The sequence below is a fragment of the Notechis scutatus genome, chromosome 3 (assembly GCF_049901735.1).
Source record: "Notechis scutatus isolate UNSWTSFEM ecotype Mainland chromosome 3, rNotScu1.2, whole genome shotgun sequence".
Lineage (NCBI taxonomy): Eukaryota > Metazoa > Chordata > Lepidosauria > Squamata > Elapidae > Notechis > Notechis scutatus.
The window spans coordinates 186039033-186059846 of NC_142011.1; the positions used below are offsets into that span (position 1 = coordinate 186039033).

A 20814-nucleotide genomic window follows, 5' to 3' on the forward strand; every position below is an offset into this window, starting at 1 on the left:
CCTGGAGGGGGTACAATCTGCCACTATTCAGGGTAGATATGGATAAGTTTGAGAATTGTTTTGCTTTTGTTCAGGAAATTGGAGGTGACATGCCAACAGAGTCAAGTTAGGCATTTTCTGAATTTTAGACATGGTGATTTTGAGCTTCAGTTCTAAATGGCTATATTTGATATTTACAAAATCTGAAAAATTCATAATGACAGGAGGTTGATATTCTTCTTCAAATAAAACTGAAGAAAAAGATTGGCCTTTAAACAAGGATCCATTCTCTGGTATCTTCACACGATAACATATATTCTTGTTTTTTTCTTGCTCCACGAACCATTATATTTTTGAGGGGGGGGGGGTTAAGGTTTTTGTTTGTTTGTTTGTTTTTTACAAATATTTATAAACAAAAGGTTAGAAACCTTAACAGTACAGTTGCTAATATCATTATATAAAAGAGAAAATATGAACGTGTTCTACACTGACATATTCTCTAAGGGACACACGTCTCTAAAACCCCGGCTTCAGCTCTGCCCGTCCCTCTACGCTGCTTGTTCTACACCTACTGGAGACCCAGAAGACACAGTAACCATGTTACTGATATTCTTGAAAAGGACCATCCTAATTTAAAAATCATGTTACCTTCAATTTATTTGGTGCTTTTTGCAGCATTAGAAGCTTCTGCCTCTGTTCCTCAGTAGGTTTGACCCAACTCATCTCTAGCTCCTGTACAACCTTTTTTGAAAAAACAAAACAAAATATATAAGCAAGTAAATATTAGACTAGAGTACATATGTTTACTTTCTGTAGACTAGTATAGGATAGAGTTGAGAAACTGTGTTAATTCACAAAGTTAAATAAATCATAGGTCATTTCATCTCAAAATTTGCCTGGCAATGTTTAAAAAGAACACACTCCTTTTTAAGCATACCTGCATATAAAGTAAGTTCACCGAAGTTCTACAGTCCATCAACACTTTATCTAGAGAAGGATCCATATACCTGCCCAAAAATGTACAAGAGAAGAGAAGCCATTAAGCCAGTGGCATACATGCAAAGAGAAATGTAACCAAAAATATTGTAGGTAAAAAAAAAAATAAAGCAACTAGTTCACACTTTTTATTGCATATTATGATCATGCTTGATACTACATGTATGATACCTTCCTTAAAATCATTTTCTATTCTTGGCTTTATTTATGTGCCAAAAGCCCCAAAGAAAACATGGGGAAGAACAAGCTTATTTTGTTCTTGTTTTTATTCATCAGACTGATGAATCTATTGTATATTCAATAGATGAATTTATTCTATATTCAATTATAACACTATGTTTACAGAATTAGTGGGGAAAAACTCATTAGGTGCTGGAGAAAAAAATGTAACTGGCCACACATCCTTAAATGTCCTTTAATTCCTATGAAAAAGGCTTTACCAGATTTTCCAACCATGGACTTTAATGGACAATCCAAACAAAGTGTGGAAATTAGATGCTAACAGACAATTTGGATTAGATTTCTACTTCAAACACGCTGTCCAATTATACTTCTAATACATTGACTGATGTGACAACTCTCTGAATTTTTGGGAATTCTGAATATATTGCTTACAATGCAGTTGGAAAGTGCCAAATTAAAAAAAATAGGTTACTGTTCCACAAGCTGTAACATACATGGAACTGATATTATGACTTTTCCCCTCTTGCACATTGGTATTTTTAAAAAATTTCTTGCTCATGTTACATCTGCTTCTTGCTCACCATTTTCTGATCCCAATCTTACAAGCCGATTCTTTTGCACTCCGGAGACTCACATAAGGAAGTTCAAATTCTGCTAGTTTTTTCAACACTGGAGGGGGATGGATTAAAAAAATGGGGGAAAGAAGACGTATCGATTTTTAAAAATTCTATTAAAAAGAGACACATATGTATCTAAATGTAGTGCTAATTAAATACATGATTGGTGATGCTAAGTATTCTGTGTATGTGCCACAAGTTGTTGACTTTTGGGACTTTTATAAATTATGCAATTCTGCTGATCACGGGAAGGAGAAACAAGGAGCAATTTAAATATGGTTTTCATTTACTCATATATTCATTTATTTTGTGTTTATTCACTTCTCCTGTCTAGATTTTAAGATATTAGCAGACTTTCCCCATTTACTTTCAGATGTGTCCTCATAGCCATGAAGTGTTAGCAATAGATGTTGTATTGGAATTAGGGAGCCTGAAATTTTTTCATACCCCCTGTGTTTGTCTGTTCTGCCAGGGTGGTGGGATGGGGAGGAAATGAATTTATTTGGGCTGTCATTTGAATTATATGTAGGTTGAAAGATGCTAGCTGAACTTTCTGCAGGTTGAGCTGGCTTAAACACAATCAATTTGCCACTCTCTGGAAAATGGATGCTTTGCTGTGTTTTGTACTTACATAGTTCAGTCTTTGTACTTACATAGTTCAGTCTAAATATGCCACTTAAAAAATTGTAAATTGTGGTCCGGTGACAGCAAGATACTGCAAAAAGTACCCTAAATGCAAGCTGGTTACCAAATGATTCAAATACAATGACATGACCACGGGGGTGGGGGAGGGATATTGGAAAGTTGAATCTGGGTTGTAAGTATCTTTGGGGGGGAGGTCTGTTGTAATTTTGAAAGATTGCTAAGAGACCAGCTATTAAGCAAGGACTATCTGTATACAGGTGGAATGCAACACGAAAGTAAAATGTGGTACACAAAAGTTTTCTTACCAGATATTTGTCCATTGTTGTGATCGTGAATAAGAAATAAGCCGAAGTATCGTATTAGCTCCCTAGAAAGTTCAATCTTGTATGATATCACCTGGAGGAAAACGAAAGATGCATTTTCTCCTTAAACTGTTGAGTTAAAGTTATCAAATTAACTATTTTAAGTTCCATAGCTATTTTGTTAAAAAAATTAGTGAGCTTTTATTAAGAAACTCTTGCCTGCCCCTCTGCTAACTGAGTGTAGATGTCTTTACAAATTCTCTCCTACAGGAAATTTGAATACAAAACATTTTCCCCTCCTAATTCTTTTTCAGATAGAAAAGTGAGATAAAATATTTTAAGTAAATGAAATATTTTATTTTAAAAAACTTTACCAAGTTCTCTCTGGTGAAACCCTAAGTATTGTCATGACAAATAAGCACTTTGTTGACTGGCCTATCTCTTTAGCTAGTCACAAGACACCCTGCCCTGAGAAAAATAAGTTGAATCCTAAACCAGTCTGGATTGGTTTGTGTCTTAGCACTCAATCACTATGGTTTGTACAGTAACAAGGATGTCTGTAGGGCCGGGGTGGGATTCTAGTGGTTTGGACCAGTTTGGGTGAACCAGATGTTAAATTTGCATCTGGTTTGCCAAACCGGTATTTGAACCGACCGGCTGGCCCCACCCACCCCTTCCCTCCCCTCGTAGAGTGGCCCATTTTTGATGTAGGTAAGTGCAGGATCCATATGGAGGCTCTGGGATGGGGGAAAATGGGCCTTCCAGAAGTACCAGAAGTCTGGAAATGGGCCTGTTTCTGGCTTCCAGAAGGCCTCCAGAGCAGTGGTGGGATTCAAATTTTTTTATTAACGGTTCTGTGGGTGTGGCTTGGTGGGCGTGGCAGGGGAAAGATACTGTAAAATCTCCAGTCAGAGGTGGTATTTGCCGGTTCTCCGAATTACTCAAAATTTCCGCTACCAGTTCTCCAGAACTGGTCAGAACCTGCTGAATACCACCTCTACTCTAGAGCCCAGGGGAGGCCATTTTTGCCCTCCCAGAGGCCCGAGGGAAGCTTCTGGACCCTTGGGAAGGCGAAAAACGGCCCTCATGGAAGTTCTGATAGGCCACGCCCACCATGGCCACGCCTACCCAGCAACTGGGCAACGAACCGGTTGCTGGGAGTTTTGAATCCCACCCCTGCTGCAGGGCATGGTCTATAAAGACAAGATGGCGGCCACAACAATGCAATTGAAGCTCCATCTGTTTTTGTATTATTTTTTAAACCATACCCTGCAGATAGCTCTGAACAGAAATTCCACAGTATGCTGCGCAAACCATCTTGGCTGGGTTTTAAGATTTATGGCTTATTCTATAAACCAATAAACCACAATTAAGCAACCCTCACTTTGTGTGATGTGTAAGCCCGTTAGCTGTTTTATGAGGCATCTGTAACAATATACTTCAAAAGTGGGAAGGCTGCTAATTATGCTTGGACACACTTCGTGTGAGATGCTGCCAGATCAATGTGTATATATTACTTGCCTCTAGCACTCTTTCAGCAGTATCTGATGTCTGAACATCAATCCTGAGATACCTTCCATCAGGAAGATAAACATCCAAAAAAGCTTGTTGGGTTTGGATTTTAAATGTTTCCTGCAAGACATGAAAGCTTAAGATTGAAGGCATTGATGGGTGGTCATCAGCATGCTGAAAACATGGCCTTATTTCAAGAAAAAGTATTTTAGTGCTAAACTGGAGGGAAGGTAAAGGAGCCATTAAGCTTATATCACCTTTTCCAAGAAACCAATCATTTCTCTGAAGTTATAATGTTCAGGCAAAAACTGCAAATTTTACAGAGGGGAGCAAAAGGTGTAATAAACTTGTTCACTGATTTATTGCTCATAAAATTGCAAGACAATCTATAAATACCTTACAAATAATATATCAGGATATCAGAACATTTCCACTATGTTCATTTGATAATTATTATATATTTTTTAAAAATGGTTTTATTGGTTTGTTTTTTAACCTGTGGTAAGTTGCCCAGAGTGAGATGGGTGGCCATGAGCAGCCATGCAAATCAAATTTATAACAAAGAAACATTGGACCACCAAGTGAGCTGCTGTAAGAAGCTTGCAGGAGCTGACTAGAAACAGTGTGACAATGACAAAACTAGCAACAGTTATGCATTGGGAGGTCTGCAGAAAATACCATTTAACTCCAAGGAAGAACTGGAGGGAAGAGGCTGGAGGGACAAACCACAAATTAGACAAAGTAACCAAAAAAGGAATCTAAAGTCCTCTACGATTTTAGAGTTCAAAGGAACAAGCACCTGCCAAACATTTCAGACTAACAATTATTGATAAAAAAGACCAAAAAAAGTCTGTATAGTGGATATAGATGTACTCTAGAAAAAGCAGAATGGAAAAAGGCCAGGAATGTTGTGAGTCCCTAGGGAGATACACCTGCTGGGACCCAGAAGAAGGGCCTTCTCTGTGGTGGCTCCCTCTCTCTGGAACATCATTCCCAGGCCCAGAGATTAGAACGGCCCCCACTCTAACACTCTTCTGGAAGGCACTGAACACCTGGTTCTGCCTGCAGGCCTGGAGCCCATTAAATGGCTCGTGTGATATCTTGTTGCCAGGGTGGGGGGTTATTTTATTATGTTATTTTATTAATTTATTATTCTCTCTTTTATTAGTTTTAATTCATCAGACGAACACAATACAGAAGCCTGATGATGGCAGATGAGATTCTGCCGAAACGTTGCTACAACTTTAAAAGCACAACTATAATGACGTGGGAAAATACCCGAACAAAGCTGAATACCATACATGTAAGTACCCATGAAAACTTAAGAAAACATATATATATGTGTGTGTGTGTGTGTATGTATGTATGTGTATATATATATATATATATATATATATATATATATATATATATATATATATATATATATATATATATATATATATATATATACACATGTATATGTATATGTATATGTATATATAGATAGATAGATAGATAGATACACACACACACACACATATATATATATATATATTTGTTTTCCGCGGGTATTTGTATGTGGATCTTTGGTTATTTGGGTTTTCTCCCGCGTAAAATTGGAAGTAACTTGGCGATGTTTCGACGAAGTCTCATTCGTCATCTTCAGGCTTGTGTCTTCGGCTTTGTGCTTCTTGGAGTAATGTGAGCTTGCAGCTGCTTCTTCCTTTTAACTGCTAGTGGGGGTGTGACTTGATTGGGTGGGGGCTTGGCTGTGTTCTGATTGGGTGGGGGTGTGTTCTCATTGGTTGGGGGTTTGGCTGTGTTCTGATTGGTTGGGGGTTGGCTGTGTTCTGATTGGCTGGGGGTGTGTTCTGTTCAGGTAGGGGCTTGGTTGTGCTCAGGTTAGTCTTAGCTGCCGGGGATTTGAGCTGGTGAGATGTGATCCTGTTGTTTGGCTTCGCGTTTGTGGCCATGCCACATCTTCATGGTGGGCATCTGTTCGCTTCATGTATGGGTTGGAGGGGTTTGAAGGGGGTAGTGATGCAGCTGCGGTACGGCTTCTGGTCCATGGTTGTGTCTCATCATCTGTGTGGGTGTGAGTCTGCTTTCTATGTGGAAGTGTGGTGGTAGCGTCTTGTGTGGCTCTCGTGGGTGTGGGTCTGGTGTCATTCTTCATATTAGGTACTTGTTTGTTAATGAGGGCGGGTTTCCAAATGGCTGGTAGGCGGGAGGTATCATCTCATTTATTCATGCTGTGTGGGCATTTTTCTATCTCTATGGCTTCTCTGATTATTCTGTTGTTGAAATGTTCAGTTTTGGTGATAGTTCTGGTATTTTTAAAGTCAATCTCATGTCCTGTGGCTTTGAGGTGTTGGACCAGGGAAGAGGTCGGTTCTTCTTTTTTGATTGAGTTCTTGTGTTCTTCAATGCGTGAGCTTATTCTTCTATTGGTTTGTCCAATGTATGTGGTGGGTCAGGCGGTGCATGGGATTTCATATACTCCTTGGTTTTCTAACTCGATTCTGTCTTTAGGGTTTCTTAGGATGGTGGATATTTTTCTGTTTGTGCAGAATGCTGTCTTAATGTTGTGTTTTTGGAGGATCTTGCTGATTTTGTCTGTAATGCCTTCTATATATGGGAGGAGGGCTTTGCCGTTCTCTTGTTCTCTGTCTTGGATTTTGGTTGGGGTTTCTTTTTTGATTAGGTGGGTAATCTTCTTTCTTTGGAATCCATTGGCTGTTAGTACGTTGGTGAGAGTGTGTAGTTCGGTTTTTAGGTGTTGTTCATCAGCTAAGCATTTTGTTCTGAAGATGAGTGTCTCGGCTCGGAATTGATCTGTGCTGGGTGATGGTGTGAGAGTGCGTGTAGATAGCAGTTTGTATGTGTTTTCTTCTGGTAGATGGTGTGTCCTAAGGAGCCATTGGATTTTTTGTATACTAAGACATCTAGGAAGGGAAGTTAATTGTTAGCTTCTGTTTCCATGGTATTTTGGGGGTGTAGGCTGTTGAGGTGTGTGAGGAAGTTGTTCAGTTTTTCTTTCCCATGTGGGCAGATTATGAAGGTGTCATCTACATATCTGAGCCAGAGTTTGGGTTTGTGATCATATTTTTCTAGAGCTTGTGTTTCAAAGTGTTCCATGTAGAGGTTTGTGATGACAGGTGAGAGGCGTGATCCCATGGGTGCTCCTTCTATTTGTTTGTATTTTTGTCCATTGTAGGTGAAGTATGTATTGGACAGGCAGTGGCTGGTCAGATCTAGGATGTGCTTGGGGGGGTTGTATTTGTTTTGGATGGCTGTCAAGGCTTCTTTTATAGGCACTTGGGTGAAGAGGGATATGACATCGAAGCTCAACTACAGCCCTATGCAGAAACCATCAACTCACACGTAAGAAACTCATTCCAGTTCATTGAGATCGTAAAGAAACAAAACCTACAGCCCAACAACCTACTAGTGAGCTTCGATGTCATATCCCTCTTCACCCACACAGATGATGACACACGACCACGGACCAGAAGCTGTACCGCAGCTGCATCACTACCCACTTCAAACCCCTCCGACCCTTACATGAAGCGAACAGACGCCCACCATGAAGATGTGGCACAACCACGAACGCGAAGCCAAACAACAGGACCACATCTCAGCAGCTCAACCCCCCCCCCCCCCCCACACACCCCCCACCCCCCCCACCCCAACACACACCCCCCCAACCCCCCACCAACACCCCACCCCCCAACAACAACACAAAAAACCCCCCAATAGTCACACCCCCACTAGCAGTTAAAAGGAAGAAGCAGCTGTAAGCTCACATTACTCTGAGAAGCACAAGCCGAAGACACAAGCCTGAATGAGACTTCGTCGAAACGTCGCCAAGTTACTTCCAATTTTACGCAGGAGAAAACCCGAATAACCAAAGATAGATAGATAGATAGATAGATAGATAGATAGATAGATAGATAGATATTTTCCTGTAAGCCGTCTTGAGTCGCCATGTGCGAATAGGCAACAATATGAATTTCCAAATAAAAAAACAGATAAATAAATGGAACTGTAGAAAATCACAAAATATTAAAAACTGCAAATAGTGGCAAAAGAAAGCAAAAATACTACCAATGGCATTAGGCCTCTTGGGTGTAATAAAACTAAATAAAACATCTGGAGCATCATTTGAATGGCACTGAATGCCAAAATCACCACCAGTCAATTGTAAAAAGCAGCTTTACTTGGAATAGTTTATATTCTGGATTGATACCTTTAACACTATCCAGCAAGAATATCTGTCTATCCTAGGTCCTTGGGAAGGATTTGATAGGTAGAAAAAAATGACAAGTACTGTCTAAATACCTGACTAACTCTGTGACTAATCATAATCATCGCAACAACCTATAGCACATCCACATCAGTCGCGATTAACCAAGAGACATATTGTAAAGAATACAGTATGCTAGCTAGGCTCACAATTTCACTAATACACAAGGAGAAAATATGCAAATGTTAAATTACAAGTTTAGGCCAAAGCTTTTGGAAGATAATGTGGCAAATACATTTGATAACTAAAAACAATACTTGGGATTTTCATCCACTGCTTAATTAAAAGTTAGCATTGTTGAATGCTACATGATTTGCAGACCATTTCCTAGCACTAATTATAAAGTTTAATTGTATTTGTTTAGACAGCAATAGAATAAGAATATTTGTTTTCCATATTCATTATATCCCAGTGATTTGTGCTGTCAACTAATTACAGCATTATTTTACACTTATTACGCTTATTTTATAGAGCAATACTCTAATGCAGTGCTCGGGGGCGTGGGGGGCAGAGAAAGAGAGGCTCCCATTAAACTATTGGAAGAATCCTTATATTATTTACAAATGTACCAAGACTTTAAAGCAGTGGTTCCCAACCTTTTTTTCACCCCGCACCCCTAAAGAAATTTCACTCGAACCTCGCACCCCCTGAAATAAATAATAAAAATGCCAACATATAGCCAATATCCTATTATTTACCTGGACTTTTCTCGCACCCCCTGGAATATCGTCTCGCACCCCCAGGTTGGGAACCCCTGCTTTAAAGGGAAACATTTTAAAATGATGTGAAAGTGGCAAGATGATATCCCTAGAAAAGATGGCCAGACCCTATTAATCAGAGATTATGCCACTGATATGCCAACCACATGCCCACATGACAGGCAATAAACGTACAGGTTATAAATGTACAGGCAATCCTTTTTGTGCTTCTCAACTCAGATGGAATGAGCACACAAAACAGGAGACAGGAAAGAGAAAACACTGCAAACCAGAGCACACAGGAAGGACACTACAGAGAATCTACAGTGAGTGCAGGAAGCCCTCCTTGAAAGCACAAAAGGAGGAGATTATTCTGACAAATGAAGAATTTCAGCTACTGTATAAGCACAAGAGATGGTACCTACACCTTCATTAGGGGAGAAAGAAAATGGGCTGTAAACATTTTTTTGCATGCATGCATGCATAATATGGACAGCCATACAGGTAGATAGAGACATCCATCCCGAAATGACAGTCATCAATCATACTAGGTGTTAAGCAGGCCACTATCTGACCAGGCCCAATTAGATGACCTTTTTTGCAGGGATCGCTAAGCGAATAGCATCGTCATTAAGTACATGCATTTTAGCCAGGTAGAAGTAAAACACCAGTTTGTGGCAAAAAAAATATATTGTAAATTGTGGTCACATGGGGAGATGCTGCAAAGAGTTGTACATGTGAGCTGGTTGCTAAGCACTCAAAAGGTGACCGTGGCAGGAAGAAGCAGCCGTCAGAACTTGCAAACCAGGTTGTAAATAGCTCTGGAGAGGCGCGTCATAATTTTGAATGGTCATTAAGTGTCCCTGCACCGATAGTGTAGGAAAAGCAGAGGTGGTATTCAGCAGGTTCTGACCAGTTCTGGAGAACCGGTAGCAGAAATTTTGAGTAGTTCGGATAACCGGCAAATATCACCTCTGACTGGAGATTTTACAGTATCCTTCCCTTCCCATGCCCACCAAGCCACGCCCACAGATCCGGTAGTAAAAAAAATTGAATCCCACCACTGAGGAAAAGACATTGGCAATGTTAGGCTTTTATGGCTCTGATAGGGAAGCATGAACTAGCGTTCACTGTCAGAAGGCCTTCCTAAATTTTCACTATTGGTTTTACTCTAAAGATTGATAGGATGTGATTTGCACACTAGAAAAGCAGAGGTGCTTCCCTGTACTGGCAGAATCACTGTCCCATTTGAATCATCGCTTTTTAGGGGGGAAACTGGCAAACCATCCAGGTGTGACTAGCAAAGCTCCTGGGTATTCCAATGATGCGTCAGTTAAAATAGCAGCATAATTTTATCAGGACAAAAGGATATATCAGGGCAATGTATCTATATCTATATATCTATCTTTTTATATCTGTAGCTATCTATCTATCTATCCTTTTGCCCTGATATAATTAGGCTGATTATATTTTTTAATATAATATAATTTTATTTATATATATATTTTAACTAACTTCATGTATTGCAGGCCCAATTGGGAAAAGAAAGCTCAGGAGTGTATAGATTGGAAACATGCAGAAGAGGGCTTCATGCTGCAATGGATAGACAATGGCTAAAATGGTCACACACACACACACGTGTGTGTGTGTGTGTGTGTGTACGCACGCTTGTGTGTGTGTGTGTGTGTATTGGAATTTATGAGTTGTGTTACTGACTACTGCAGTACAGGTGATCAGTGGCTACTAGCCCTAATGGTGGTGGTATGATGGCCTCCTTGTGATGTTTTTGGCCACTCTGAAAACAAAGTGTTGGACTAGAAGGAGTCCAATCCAGCAGGGTACTTCTTATGGTTTTATATAGCAGGGGCTGCCATCAAATTCTTATTGCTTGGAAAAGAAACCATTGAACGTCCCATAAAGAGGTTGACACCCTTCTTTCAACTTCTCAGCCACGGAGAGTTCAGAAACAAAAATGCTACAACAGTACCTTCAAGTGTGTATCAAGCGATAAGTGTCACCGCTCTTGTAACATAAAGGAGATGTTGACATTTTTTACGTCAACACACCTCTCACCTTTTGTCCTGCCACAAGTCCAAAATATTTACTTAATGCTTCTCAAGAAGCTTATCATACTTCAATGAACCTTTCAAAATGTTTTCTGAGAAACCTGTAAGGACCCAAAAGATATCAAGACTTTTACAGCAAAACGTTCCTTCGGTCAACTGAATGCAAGGGGGAAAAAACCATAGTACACTCTAATAAAGAACATTATTAAACTGAAAATCTCACATATTAATGTTTATTTTTAAAATCCCCATGTTTGAGCTGCTTTAAAAGTAGCAATTTATCACTGAATGTACTCTAATTTTAGCCTCGAACAAACTTAATATGGTTAATTTCAAGAATAATTTCCAAAAACCAAAGCGGTTTGAACTCAATACTGCCATGTACATAGAAGGAAGTAATTAAGATCAGCTCACAGCTGAACATACAAGTGGTCCTTGGCTTATGACTGGTCACTTAGCAACTGTTTGAAGCTATGACAGACCCCCCCAAAAGATACTTATGACACAGATTAGAAGTTTCAATTTCCCAGCTCCCTCATCTTGCGATCACATCTTGAGCACTGAGCAACCGATCCACTCCAGATATCACTGGATTTCCCATTTTACCACAGCATTTACATCCATTTGCAGTGTCTTGCAGTTACATGGCCACAACTTATTATTTTTTTGCTAGAAACCAGCATTCACTTTTTGGTTTCTGACAAAACAATGGCCACCATGGATAATGGGATCACTTAACAAGCATAGATGACCCTGGTGATTTATTTAATGACCACTACAAAAAATGTAGCGTAATCAAGTTGGTCAGAATTAACAATTCTTAACACTATTTATTAGCACAATTTATTACTGTAATTCCAGGGTCAATTACAGTCATAAATTAAGGACTACATGCACTAATGCACACAAAATGGCTGATTATTGCTGTGAATGGAGACAAAAAGTCAGGCAAAAGGAACAGAGGAACAGAAAATGGCTGCCTGATATCCTGAATGCCAGTACTCCATGTTTAAATATTTTATTATAGTCCACAGTAACAACAAGCCAGCTTCTAGTCTATAAGGACAGGAGCACAGATAACTGTCTTTCTCTTACCACCTTACTTTGAAACAAAGAAACCCTTACCTGTTGTAATTTTCTAAAGAAACTAATAAAGACATCACTGTTTGTAACACTTGGATCAACGGAAACTGCAATAGAAGAAATTGCAATAGAATAGAAAATATATCTTAAAATATTCCACAGATGGTCAAGATAGACACTGAGAAAAAATATGCATAATTTATTAAACAAATTGAATCAGAAAAAACTATCCCACATCCTAAAATCTTGATGTTCATGGAGAAAAATCTATGGTTGCTATAAGTTGAAAATGACTTGATGGCATAAAATGATGAAATAATTAAAGTTTTGATAAAGGCATATAACAAATGAAATTTAGGATTTTCATAAATGAAATGTTTTCTTTTGTTTCTTATACATTAATGCTTAATCTCAAGAAATTAGATTTAGTTCATAATAGCAGTAGCACTTAAGACTTATATACTGCTTTATAGTCCTTTAAAGTCCTCTTTAGGCGGTTTACAGAGTCAGCATATTGCCCCTAACTTTGGCTCCTCATTTTACCCACCTTGGAAGGATGGAAGGCTGAGTCAACATTGAGCCTGGTGGGATTTGAACTGCCAAACCCTAGGCAACTGGCTGCAGAAGTAGCTTGCAGTACTGCACTCTAACTACTGCGCCACAGAGGCTCCTGTAATACTTGTACAAGGTGAATTCTTTGCTTTTTTCCCCCCAGACTGCAGACTCTTCTGAAGTCAGAACTTCCACTCCAGATATCACTGAATTTCCCATTCTACCACAGCATTTTCTGAGAGTCCCAAAACCTCATGAAATACTGTTTAAAAAACCTAGTGAGCCCCAGTAGAAAGGATATAGTGCAGAATTCCTGGCCCTTAAGAACTTCACTAAATGCAGCCTGTCATATCTGTTGATAAATTTCCTTTAAAGTCTCAGTCACCTAAAACATGTTTTTCTGCACAATTCCTTTCAACCTTTTCTAGGTCTATGAAATCATAGCATGCACAAATTCAATATTTGCTTGAACGCTCATTAAAAAATCAGTTGCCAAAGTAGCATTCAATATACCATTCTGTAGATACTGTTCTAGCTGCGTTCTCCTTTCATCAGCCATTGACTTTGTCATTGTAAGGAAAAATTTTGGCGGAAACGAAGGCATTCCTTTTCCAAAGACTCGTCTTAGCTGAAAAGATAAATGATGTTTAAATGGTACTAATCTATTACCAAATATCAAACATTTACTACTTGAAGATGTTCATTAATAAATGCCCAAATATTGCTTCCTTTAAGGATGTTGACATTCATAAGAGATCTGAATGGGTCTGTTCTTATGTTACCAATAGAAGAGAATATATTCAACTCAGTGTTGAATTGTGCAGTCCTTGGTACTCTCTGAAGTAGGTTGCTTTCTTGCAGACATTTCAGTACCCAACTAAGTAACAATATCAGTGCTACTGAGTATGGGATTTGATCCCTGGTTATATATAGTAGCTTGCTCTGACAGTGTTGCTGTGAGCATTGTTTTCTTCTTGTTGATTCCTTAACTAGGGTATTCTTTTCTGATAGATTGTCTCACATCAATCCCTGCCTTCAATTCTCTGGATGTTGATTGCTGGACAGAATGCATTCTGGTAGCAAATAAATTAGTAGTACATAAAAGAAAAAGCACTAATGTTATTTGTGACACCGTACATAGGCTATATAATCTAAAAATGTACTGTACATAGATATTTTGGGAACCATAGATTGGGCAGAATGAAAATAATTGAGTGCAAGATTTAAGAAAAGTTTATAAAAAGAATAATGAATACTATCAGAATGAGATACAGCAATTCAAACTTACCAAAAGGTAAAACAAAAAGGTAAAATTATTTTATATTAGAAAAATACTAATTTTGGAGCAAACCTATATTGCTATGGTCCCTATATACATGTAAGGGTAGTGGTGTAAGTAGTGTTCCCGTATTTGGGGGACAGCCACAAAGAAGAGGGGGGTCAATCTATTTTCCAAAGCACCAGAAGGCAAGACAATAACAATAAATGGAAAATAATCAAGGAGAGAAGCAACCTAGAATTAAGAGAAATTTCCTAACAGTGAGAGCAATTAATCAGTGGAACAACTTGCCTCCAGAGATTGTGGATGCTCCATCCCATTGGAAGCTTTTAAGAAGAGACTGGACAGACATTATCTGGAATGGTTTAGGGTCTCCAACCTTGGCAACTTTAAGCCTGGAGGACTTCAACTCCCAGAATTCCCCAGCCAGCTTTGCTGGCTGGGGAATTCTGGGAGTTGAAGTCCTCCAGGCTTAAAGTTGCCAAGGTTGGAGACCCTGGCTAAGTTTCCTGCTTGAACAGGCTCTTGGATTATGAGACCTTCAAGGTCCCTTCCAACTCTGTTATTCTCTGTTATTTTCTATAAAGTACTATGTGCACTCACTGAATAATATCATATTCTTCTTCTCTCCCTCTCTCCCTTGCACAATTGTTAAATTTTAAGAGATTCTCTTTGGTGGGAAAGTTCAAGAAAGTCAAGAAATTGGCCATTACTATACTCCAGAAGTCTGGGTCCTTTTTACATGTAGCCCATTGTATGAAAAGAAAGTGGGTCTTTCATTGCATTCTCACAACTGCAATTTTGACTTTTTTGATCTCCTTCATAGATACACAATTTGGTAGAAGGACAAGGAAACCTTTCTTTCTCTAGCTTATATTCTTACTTCCATAGTTTCATTGGAATAATTAAAGCTTCAATGACGCTGATACTATTTTCACTAAAAACCTGTTTTTTAACATAGCTTTGAAATGTAAGGTCTTCACTTCTTTCATGGAAAGCCCCAGGTCTGAAAATACAGTGAGAGATTATTATCCAAAGGCAAGGGGGTGTGTCTCTACTGATGTGTGTATGTCTTCGCACACACACAAAGTTTCATGCAGCAATAAACTATTAATGTGTGAACATTTCTTTCATGTACAAAACTAGAAAGATCTCAAACATGCTGCAAAACTTAAGTCTCCACTGTGTCAATGACCCAGTGCAAACAAACCAATTATCAATGTTATACAAGCACCTTTCGTTTGTGAAGAACATTTTGTGGCTTTTTGACAATGAAACATTCCTCCCCCTCCCCCCAAGAATAGTAGCTGGATGAGAAAATAAATAAATAAAGGGAATGAATTCTTCATCTTACCTGTTCATTCCAGCGGTACAACTGACTGTAACGTAACTTGCAGAAAAGGAAGCCCTCCAAATAGACAGAATACAGCTGAAAATACAGTCTCCAAATAAATCATTTCAGGATTGTTAAAAGAACTCACCACTTCCTATTCTTTGTGTTCAACCTTGCATTCCTACTGGCCAAGAAAAAGGAACCTAATCCCTGTGGGTCTTAAATTGGCCCTGGCATGACGCAAGTCATAGTGGAAACCACAACCATGCTAGGTGTGTACAAAAGGGTGGAGCTTTGGTTGCATCATTGTGGCCACCATCTTCACTTCTCTCTCTCTCTCCCTCTCTCTCTCCCTCTCCCTCCCCCCTCTCACACACACACAATGAATGCCCTTGCACACAGATTTGATATAGCTTGACTATCTCATCACTCCTTATCACCCATCCCCTCCCACTTGTGATTGTAGGACTGTAACTTTGTTGCTTGTATCTGTACGATTTATATTGACTATTTCCTAGCATGATTTGATTGTTGATTGTACCCTGTGACTATCATTAAGTGTTGTACGTTATGATTCTTGATTGTTGACGAATGTACCTTTTCTTTATGTATACTGAGAGCATTTGCACCAAGACAAATTCCTTGTGTGTCCAATCACACTTCGCCAATAAAGAATTCTATTCTATTCTATTCTATTCTATTCTATTCTATTCTATTCTATTCTATTCTATTCTATTCTATTCTATTCCATTCCATTCCATTCCATCCTATCCTATCTCTTTATTGAGGAGGACTGGCCCTTGAGACTTTCTCAACTTTCATGACTTCAAGACAGGCAGACTTCAATTCCCAGAATTCCCCACCCAGCATTTTAGTTGCCAAGATTGGGAAACACTGGACTAGTTCCATGCTAGAAAAAGATGCCCATTCCTTCAGTCTGGAATATTTTAAAGAAATAAACGTTAAAACCTATCCCAGCCTGCCAAAACAAATTAAAAGGAAGCTTGCGAATTTTCACAGATCTCCTGAAAGGAGCGTTACAAGCAACAGCACAAGAACACTTGTCTTTTCTCTTTTCGTCCCCACACTTCCGTCGCGATTTTTAGTACCTATTGGAGCGCTCGTTCCCATTTCTGTCACAAACTTGTTTATAGGTGTTATTTCCTCAAGCAGCGTTGAGCGCTGGCCAAGTCGGGGAAGTTTCAAGTCAAATCCAATCCAATCAAAACTATCCTTCCTTCCTCTTTCTTTTCCCCCACCCCCCGACCCAATTCCCCTGGTTCCCTCTCGGAAGGCTCCTTCTGATCCCCCCCTTTTCCTCTCTCTTCCTCTCAAGCCCCTCAACAGACGCTTCTCCTCTCAGGCGCAGAAACGCGCACCCAGGCCAGCTGGCCATTGACCGAGAGCCTCGCTCTTTCGCTCCGGGAAGCCTTTTGACCCCCGGCAACCACGCTCCCACGCCGCCCAGCCCACGCTTCGCCCGGGCACTAGCTGCGCCCGCCCCCCCACAGAACCATCTTTGCTCTCCTTTCTTCCTTTCCTTTCGGGGCTGCAGGAATGGGTGGGGCGCGCTCCCTCTCTCCGGATGGCCCGCCACAGTTTTAATCCCACCCAGGCCGCCAGCCCCGGCCCAACTGTTGATCCTCCGACCCTCCTGCCCCTTTTAAACGGGGATCGTCGGCCATCAAATCCACCTGCTCGGATGCCAACGCGCCCCCCCACCGACTCGCTCCGTTCCTCCCCACCCCGCCGCACAACGCCTCCCTCCGCCTTTTTTCCCCCCCGACAAGGGTTTCGCCGGGATGAGGCAATCGGGGGGGTGGGGGAGCGAAGGGCACGGTTCGCCCGCGGAGGAGATCGCCAGCGCGCCCGAGGAGCAAAGCCTGGAGCCCCTGGCAAGGTCTGGCACTGCCAGGTTACTTCGCCCTCCCCGCCTCCCCTCGTGTCGGGATCCACCCCTCCTTCCCTTCCCCCTTGAAGGGAAGCTACTCCACCACGTAGCGGCCGCCAAACTTCTCCAGCTGCTCTTCGGAGAGAGGGATGCTGAAGTGCATCTTCATGGCGCTTGCCGCCCGCCCGCCCGCGTGGGGAGCCGATGGAGCCGTCTGGCTTGGCCGAGGAAGTGGAGCAGGGCGGCCGCGGGAGGATTTGTTTGCTCCACGTGACGGAGGGAGGGGCGCGGTTGCCTCCCCTCTCTCACACACATACAGACACGCGCGCGCGCGCTCGCGAGGCGGGCGAGGAGCGTGGCGGAGCGGGGGCAGGTGGAGCTGAGGGGAGCAGGGTTGCCTTGCTTAACGCGCTACCGAGGGAGGAGGCGGGGTGGTGGTGGGGTGAGTAGTGGCCCAGAGTCGCGACAGAGACCCGAGTAAGCTAATGGGTCAGATAAAGAGAAATCGCTTTGCATTCGGTTATTATAGCAATGTTCCAGTATTTGAGAGGCTGTCACAGAGAGGAGCACATGATGGCCAGACAAGGAACAATGGGTGGAAACTGATCAAGGAGAGATTCAACCTAGAAACAAGGAGAAATTTCCTGACAGGGAGAACAATCAACCAATGGAACAGCTTGCCTTCAGAAGTTGTGGGAGCTTCATTACTGGAAGCTTTCAAGAAGAAATCAGACTGCCACCTGTCAGAAATGGTGTAGGGTCTCCTTCTTGGGAGAGGGGGGTTGGACTAGATGACCTACAAGGTCCCTTCCTACTGTTATTCTGTTATTATTTTTAAGGACAGCTGCTTGAACAACCCTCCTGTGCTTATGGTGCCTCCAAGTTCTGCTCTTGCAAAGCCACCTTTTATTCAGTTCATAAAATCTCAGATTTTATCGGAAAGCTTGCCTCGCCACAATAAGTCCAGTGGTGATTTTGTGCCAATGAAAGTCAATGTATAGTAACCTGGATTTGGGTTAAGAGATTGTGTGTCCTTGCAGTATCAAAGGCTCTCTTGAAGGACTCCTAAAGAGAACTTCATAGGTCAAAAGCTGAACTCTGAATTCTAGAGAGAAACTACTGAAAGCCAAAGTAGCATCTGCAACACTGGTTCACAATATGAAAGGAGTATTTCTCGCCTGCCAGCAGACGAGCTGCTGCATTTTCCATCAGTGCCAGCTTCGGGGTATTCTTTAAAGCAGACCCAGGTAAAGCGCATTGCAGGAGCTGATATGGGAGATAGTGAGGGTAAAGTATGGATGATCATTGCCCTGGCAAATGCTTCGGAAGGGGCTACAACAAGAAAGCCAATTGCACGGGGGGGGGGGGGGATTTCCCGAACCATACAAATGCCTGTTCAGGAGGAATGCTGAGTTGCAAACCTGCTTCTCTGGGAAAACCGCCTCCCCTTATGGAGGCATGACTGGAGCAGGAGAATTGCCAGATATTTTCTCAATAACCAACACACTTGCAAGATTCAATCCCAGCTTTTTTCTTCCCATTCCAATTCTGTAATAGCCTCCAGATCCTGAGTCAGGACTTTTAACTACAGTCCAGTCCAGAGTGGTGATGTATTATGGAGTGTCACTAATATACTGATGATGTTGCATCCCAAACTGACAAATGGCCTCCAGGTGCTTCACTGGTCATATTAAATAGTAGAGGTGGTGAACTCTCTGATGTCTCCTGAGCAGCAGTAGTTCACCTGTGAGTACTATCTACTCAGGAAAAAATGAGAACTACTATGTAGAAGGGGGCCTTTGGCTCCCAGTTCTCAAAATGGGGCTGTAAGGATAACATGATTGATGGCAGTGGAGGCCACTGAGAGAACTAACGGTAGCTAGGACTATATCCTGGACCTTCACCTAGGCTGATGTCTGTTTATGCACAATCTACAAGATAATGCAAGAACACCAGAAAAGCAGTCTTTAAATATAATTCAGTGGTCTGGAAGTATAGAGCTAAAAAGAACCAGAATTGCAATGTAAGTGGGTTAATAGCCTGGGAAAAAAATGCTGGTACTTGTTATTGAGCACAACATAAAAAGCAACAGGATGGTTTGCAGCATAGATCATTCACAACGGATATTAGGAGACAAAGGAAAGATGTGTATGACCTCATTCATAATAGACAGTATAATCGGCAATCTACCATAGACCACAATTTATGTCCTTTCACAACAAAGGTTTCCATCTTATTTTGATTTATTTTCTTTCCAATCCAGTGCTGTCTATAGGCAGGTATTCAGGGGGATTTCATGTTGCCTGATGACACTGTCACGAAGAAAAAGACGTGAATGGCATAATAAACCTATCTCCTGATGTTCTTGCAAGAGTTTTATGTATATGTTAAAAACATCAGGGGCAAAATAGTGCCTTTGAGAGGCTTCATATAACACAGGGTCCCCAACCACCGGTCCGCTGGCTTGCTGGCGCCGCCATCTTTTTGATGAAAAAGTGCTTCCGGTGAGCTTTTCGGGTGAAAGCTCACGGAAGCACATTTTCATCAAAAAGTTAGCGCATCACGCTTCCGATGAGCTTTCCGGTAGAAAGCCATTTCTACCGGAAAAGCTCACCGAAGCGCTAAGTGCACGCCTATCTTTTTGATGAAAAAGTGCTTCCGGTGAGGTCACCGGAAACACTTTTTCATCAAAAAGATGGCGGTGCCCAGCTGATGCCGGTACCAGGCCGCGGCGCCCAGCTGATGCCGGTGCCGGGCAGCGGCATAAAAAGGTTGGGAATCACTGATATAACAGGTCCCACTTTGTGGCCTAGTTGCTAGCCACACCATCTCCATCTAAGAACCATCCCAACATAAAGAATTGCAAAAAAGGGATCCCAGTTGTGAAACCTGCCAAGCACTCCAGAAAGATCCTTAAACAGTAATACCATCAGCGGCAGAAAAGCTGGGACAGTGTTTTCAAACTTGGCAACTTTAAGATATGAGAATTCCAAATCCTAGAATTCCCCATTGAACATGCTGGCTAGGGAATTCTGGGAGTTGAAGTTCACACAGCTTGAAGTTTGAAAAACGCAGATCTAGGCAAGCCAAAAGATTTGACATGTCTGGTCTATATAATCTAATTATGACAGTATGAAGCTGACCACCTTGTCAATTTTCTTGCCCACCCATGGAAAATTGGAAACTGGCCTAGACTGAAAATTATCCAAGTCTGAGCAATCCAGATAGGCCTTTTTAAGCAATAATCTAATAAGTGCCTACTTTAAACAATGAGGTAAACTAGCAAATGAAGGAGAATTAAAATGCTGCTCGTATTCATGTATCATTAGCTGAATTGCATAGAACAAGCATGGTGGGTTATGAAGGAGAAAAGCAAAATGTCATTTCCTT

The 20814-nt window shown here is 41.2% G+C and overlaps 1 protein-coding gene across 6 annotated transcripts in view; it reads right to left on the minus strand.

Moving 5' to 3' along the window:
- Positions 1-17683, minus strand: part of SNX31 (sorting nexin 31) — a 30910-nt gene extending 13227 nt beyond the window's left edge. For 5 of the 6 annotated variants that reach the window (XM_087962060.1, XM_087962058.1, XM_087962056.1 and 2 more), the window contains exons 1-9: positions 17528-17683; positions 15555-15629; positions 13435-13549; positions 12412-12476; positions 4244-4354; positions 2726-2816; positions 1740-1827; positions 917-986; positions 628-720 (exon numbers count right to left, since the gene is read on the minus strand). In XM_087962060.1, the coding sequence (XP_087818186.1) occupies positions 628-720; positions 917-986; positions 1740-1827; positions 2726-2816; positions 4244-4354; positions 12412-12476; positions 13435-13549; positions 15555-15629; positions 17528-17593 (774 nt within the window). In that variant the 5' untranslated portion in view covers positions 17594-17683. The remainder of the gene's footprint in view (positions 1-627; positions 721-916; positions 987-1739; positions 1828-2725; positions 2817-4243; positions 4355-12411; positions 12477-13434; positions 13550-15554; positions 15630-17527) is intronic. The other variant, XM_087962059.1, reaches the window with a different exon arrangement.
- Between the last annotated feature and the right edge of the window lie 3131 nt (positions 17684-20814).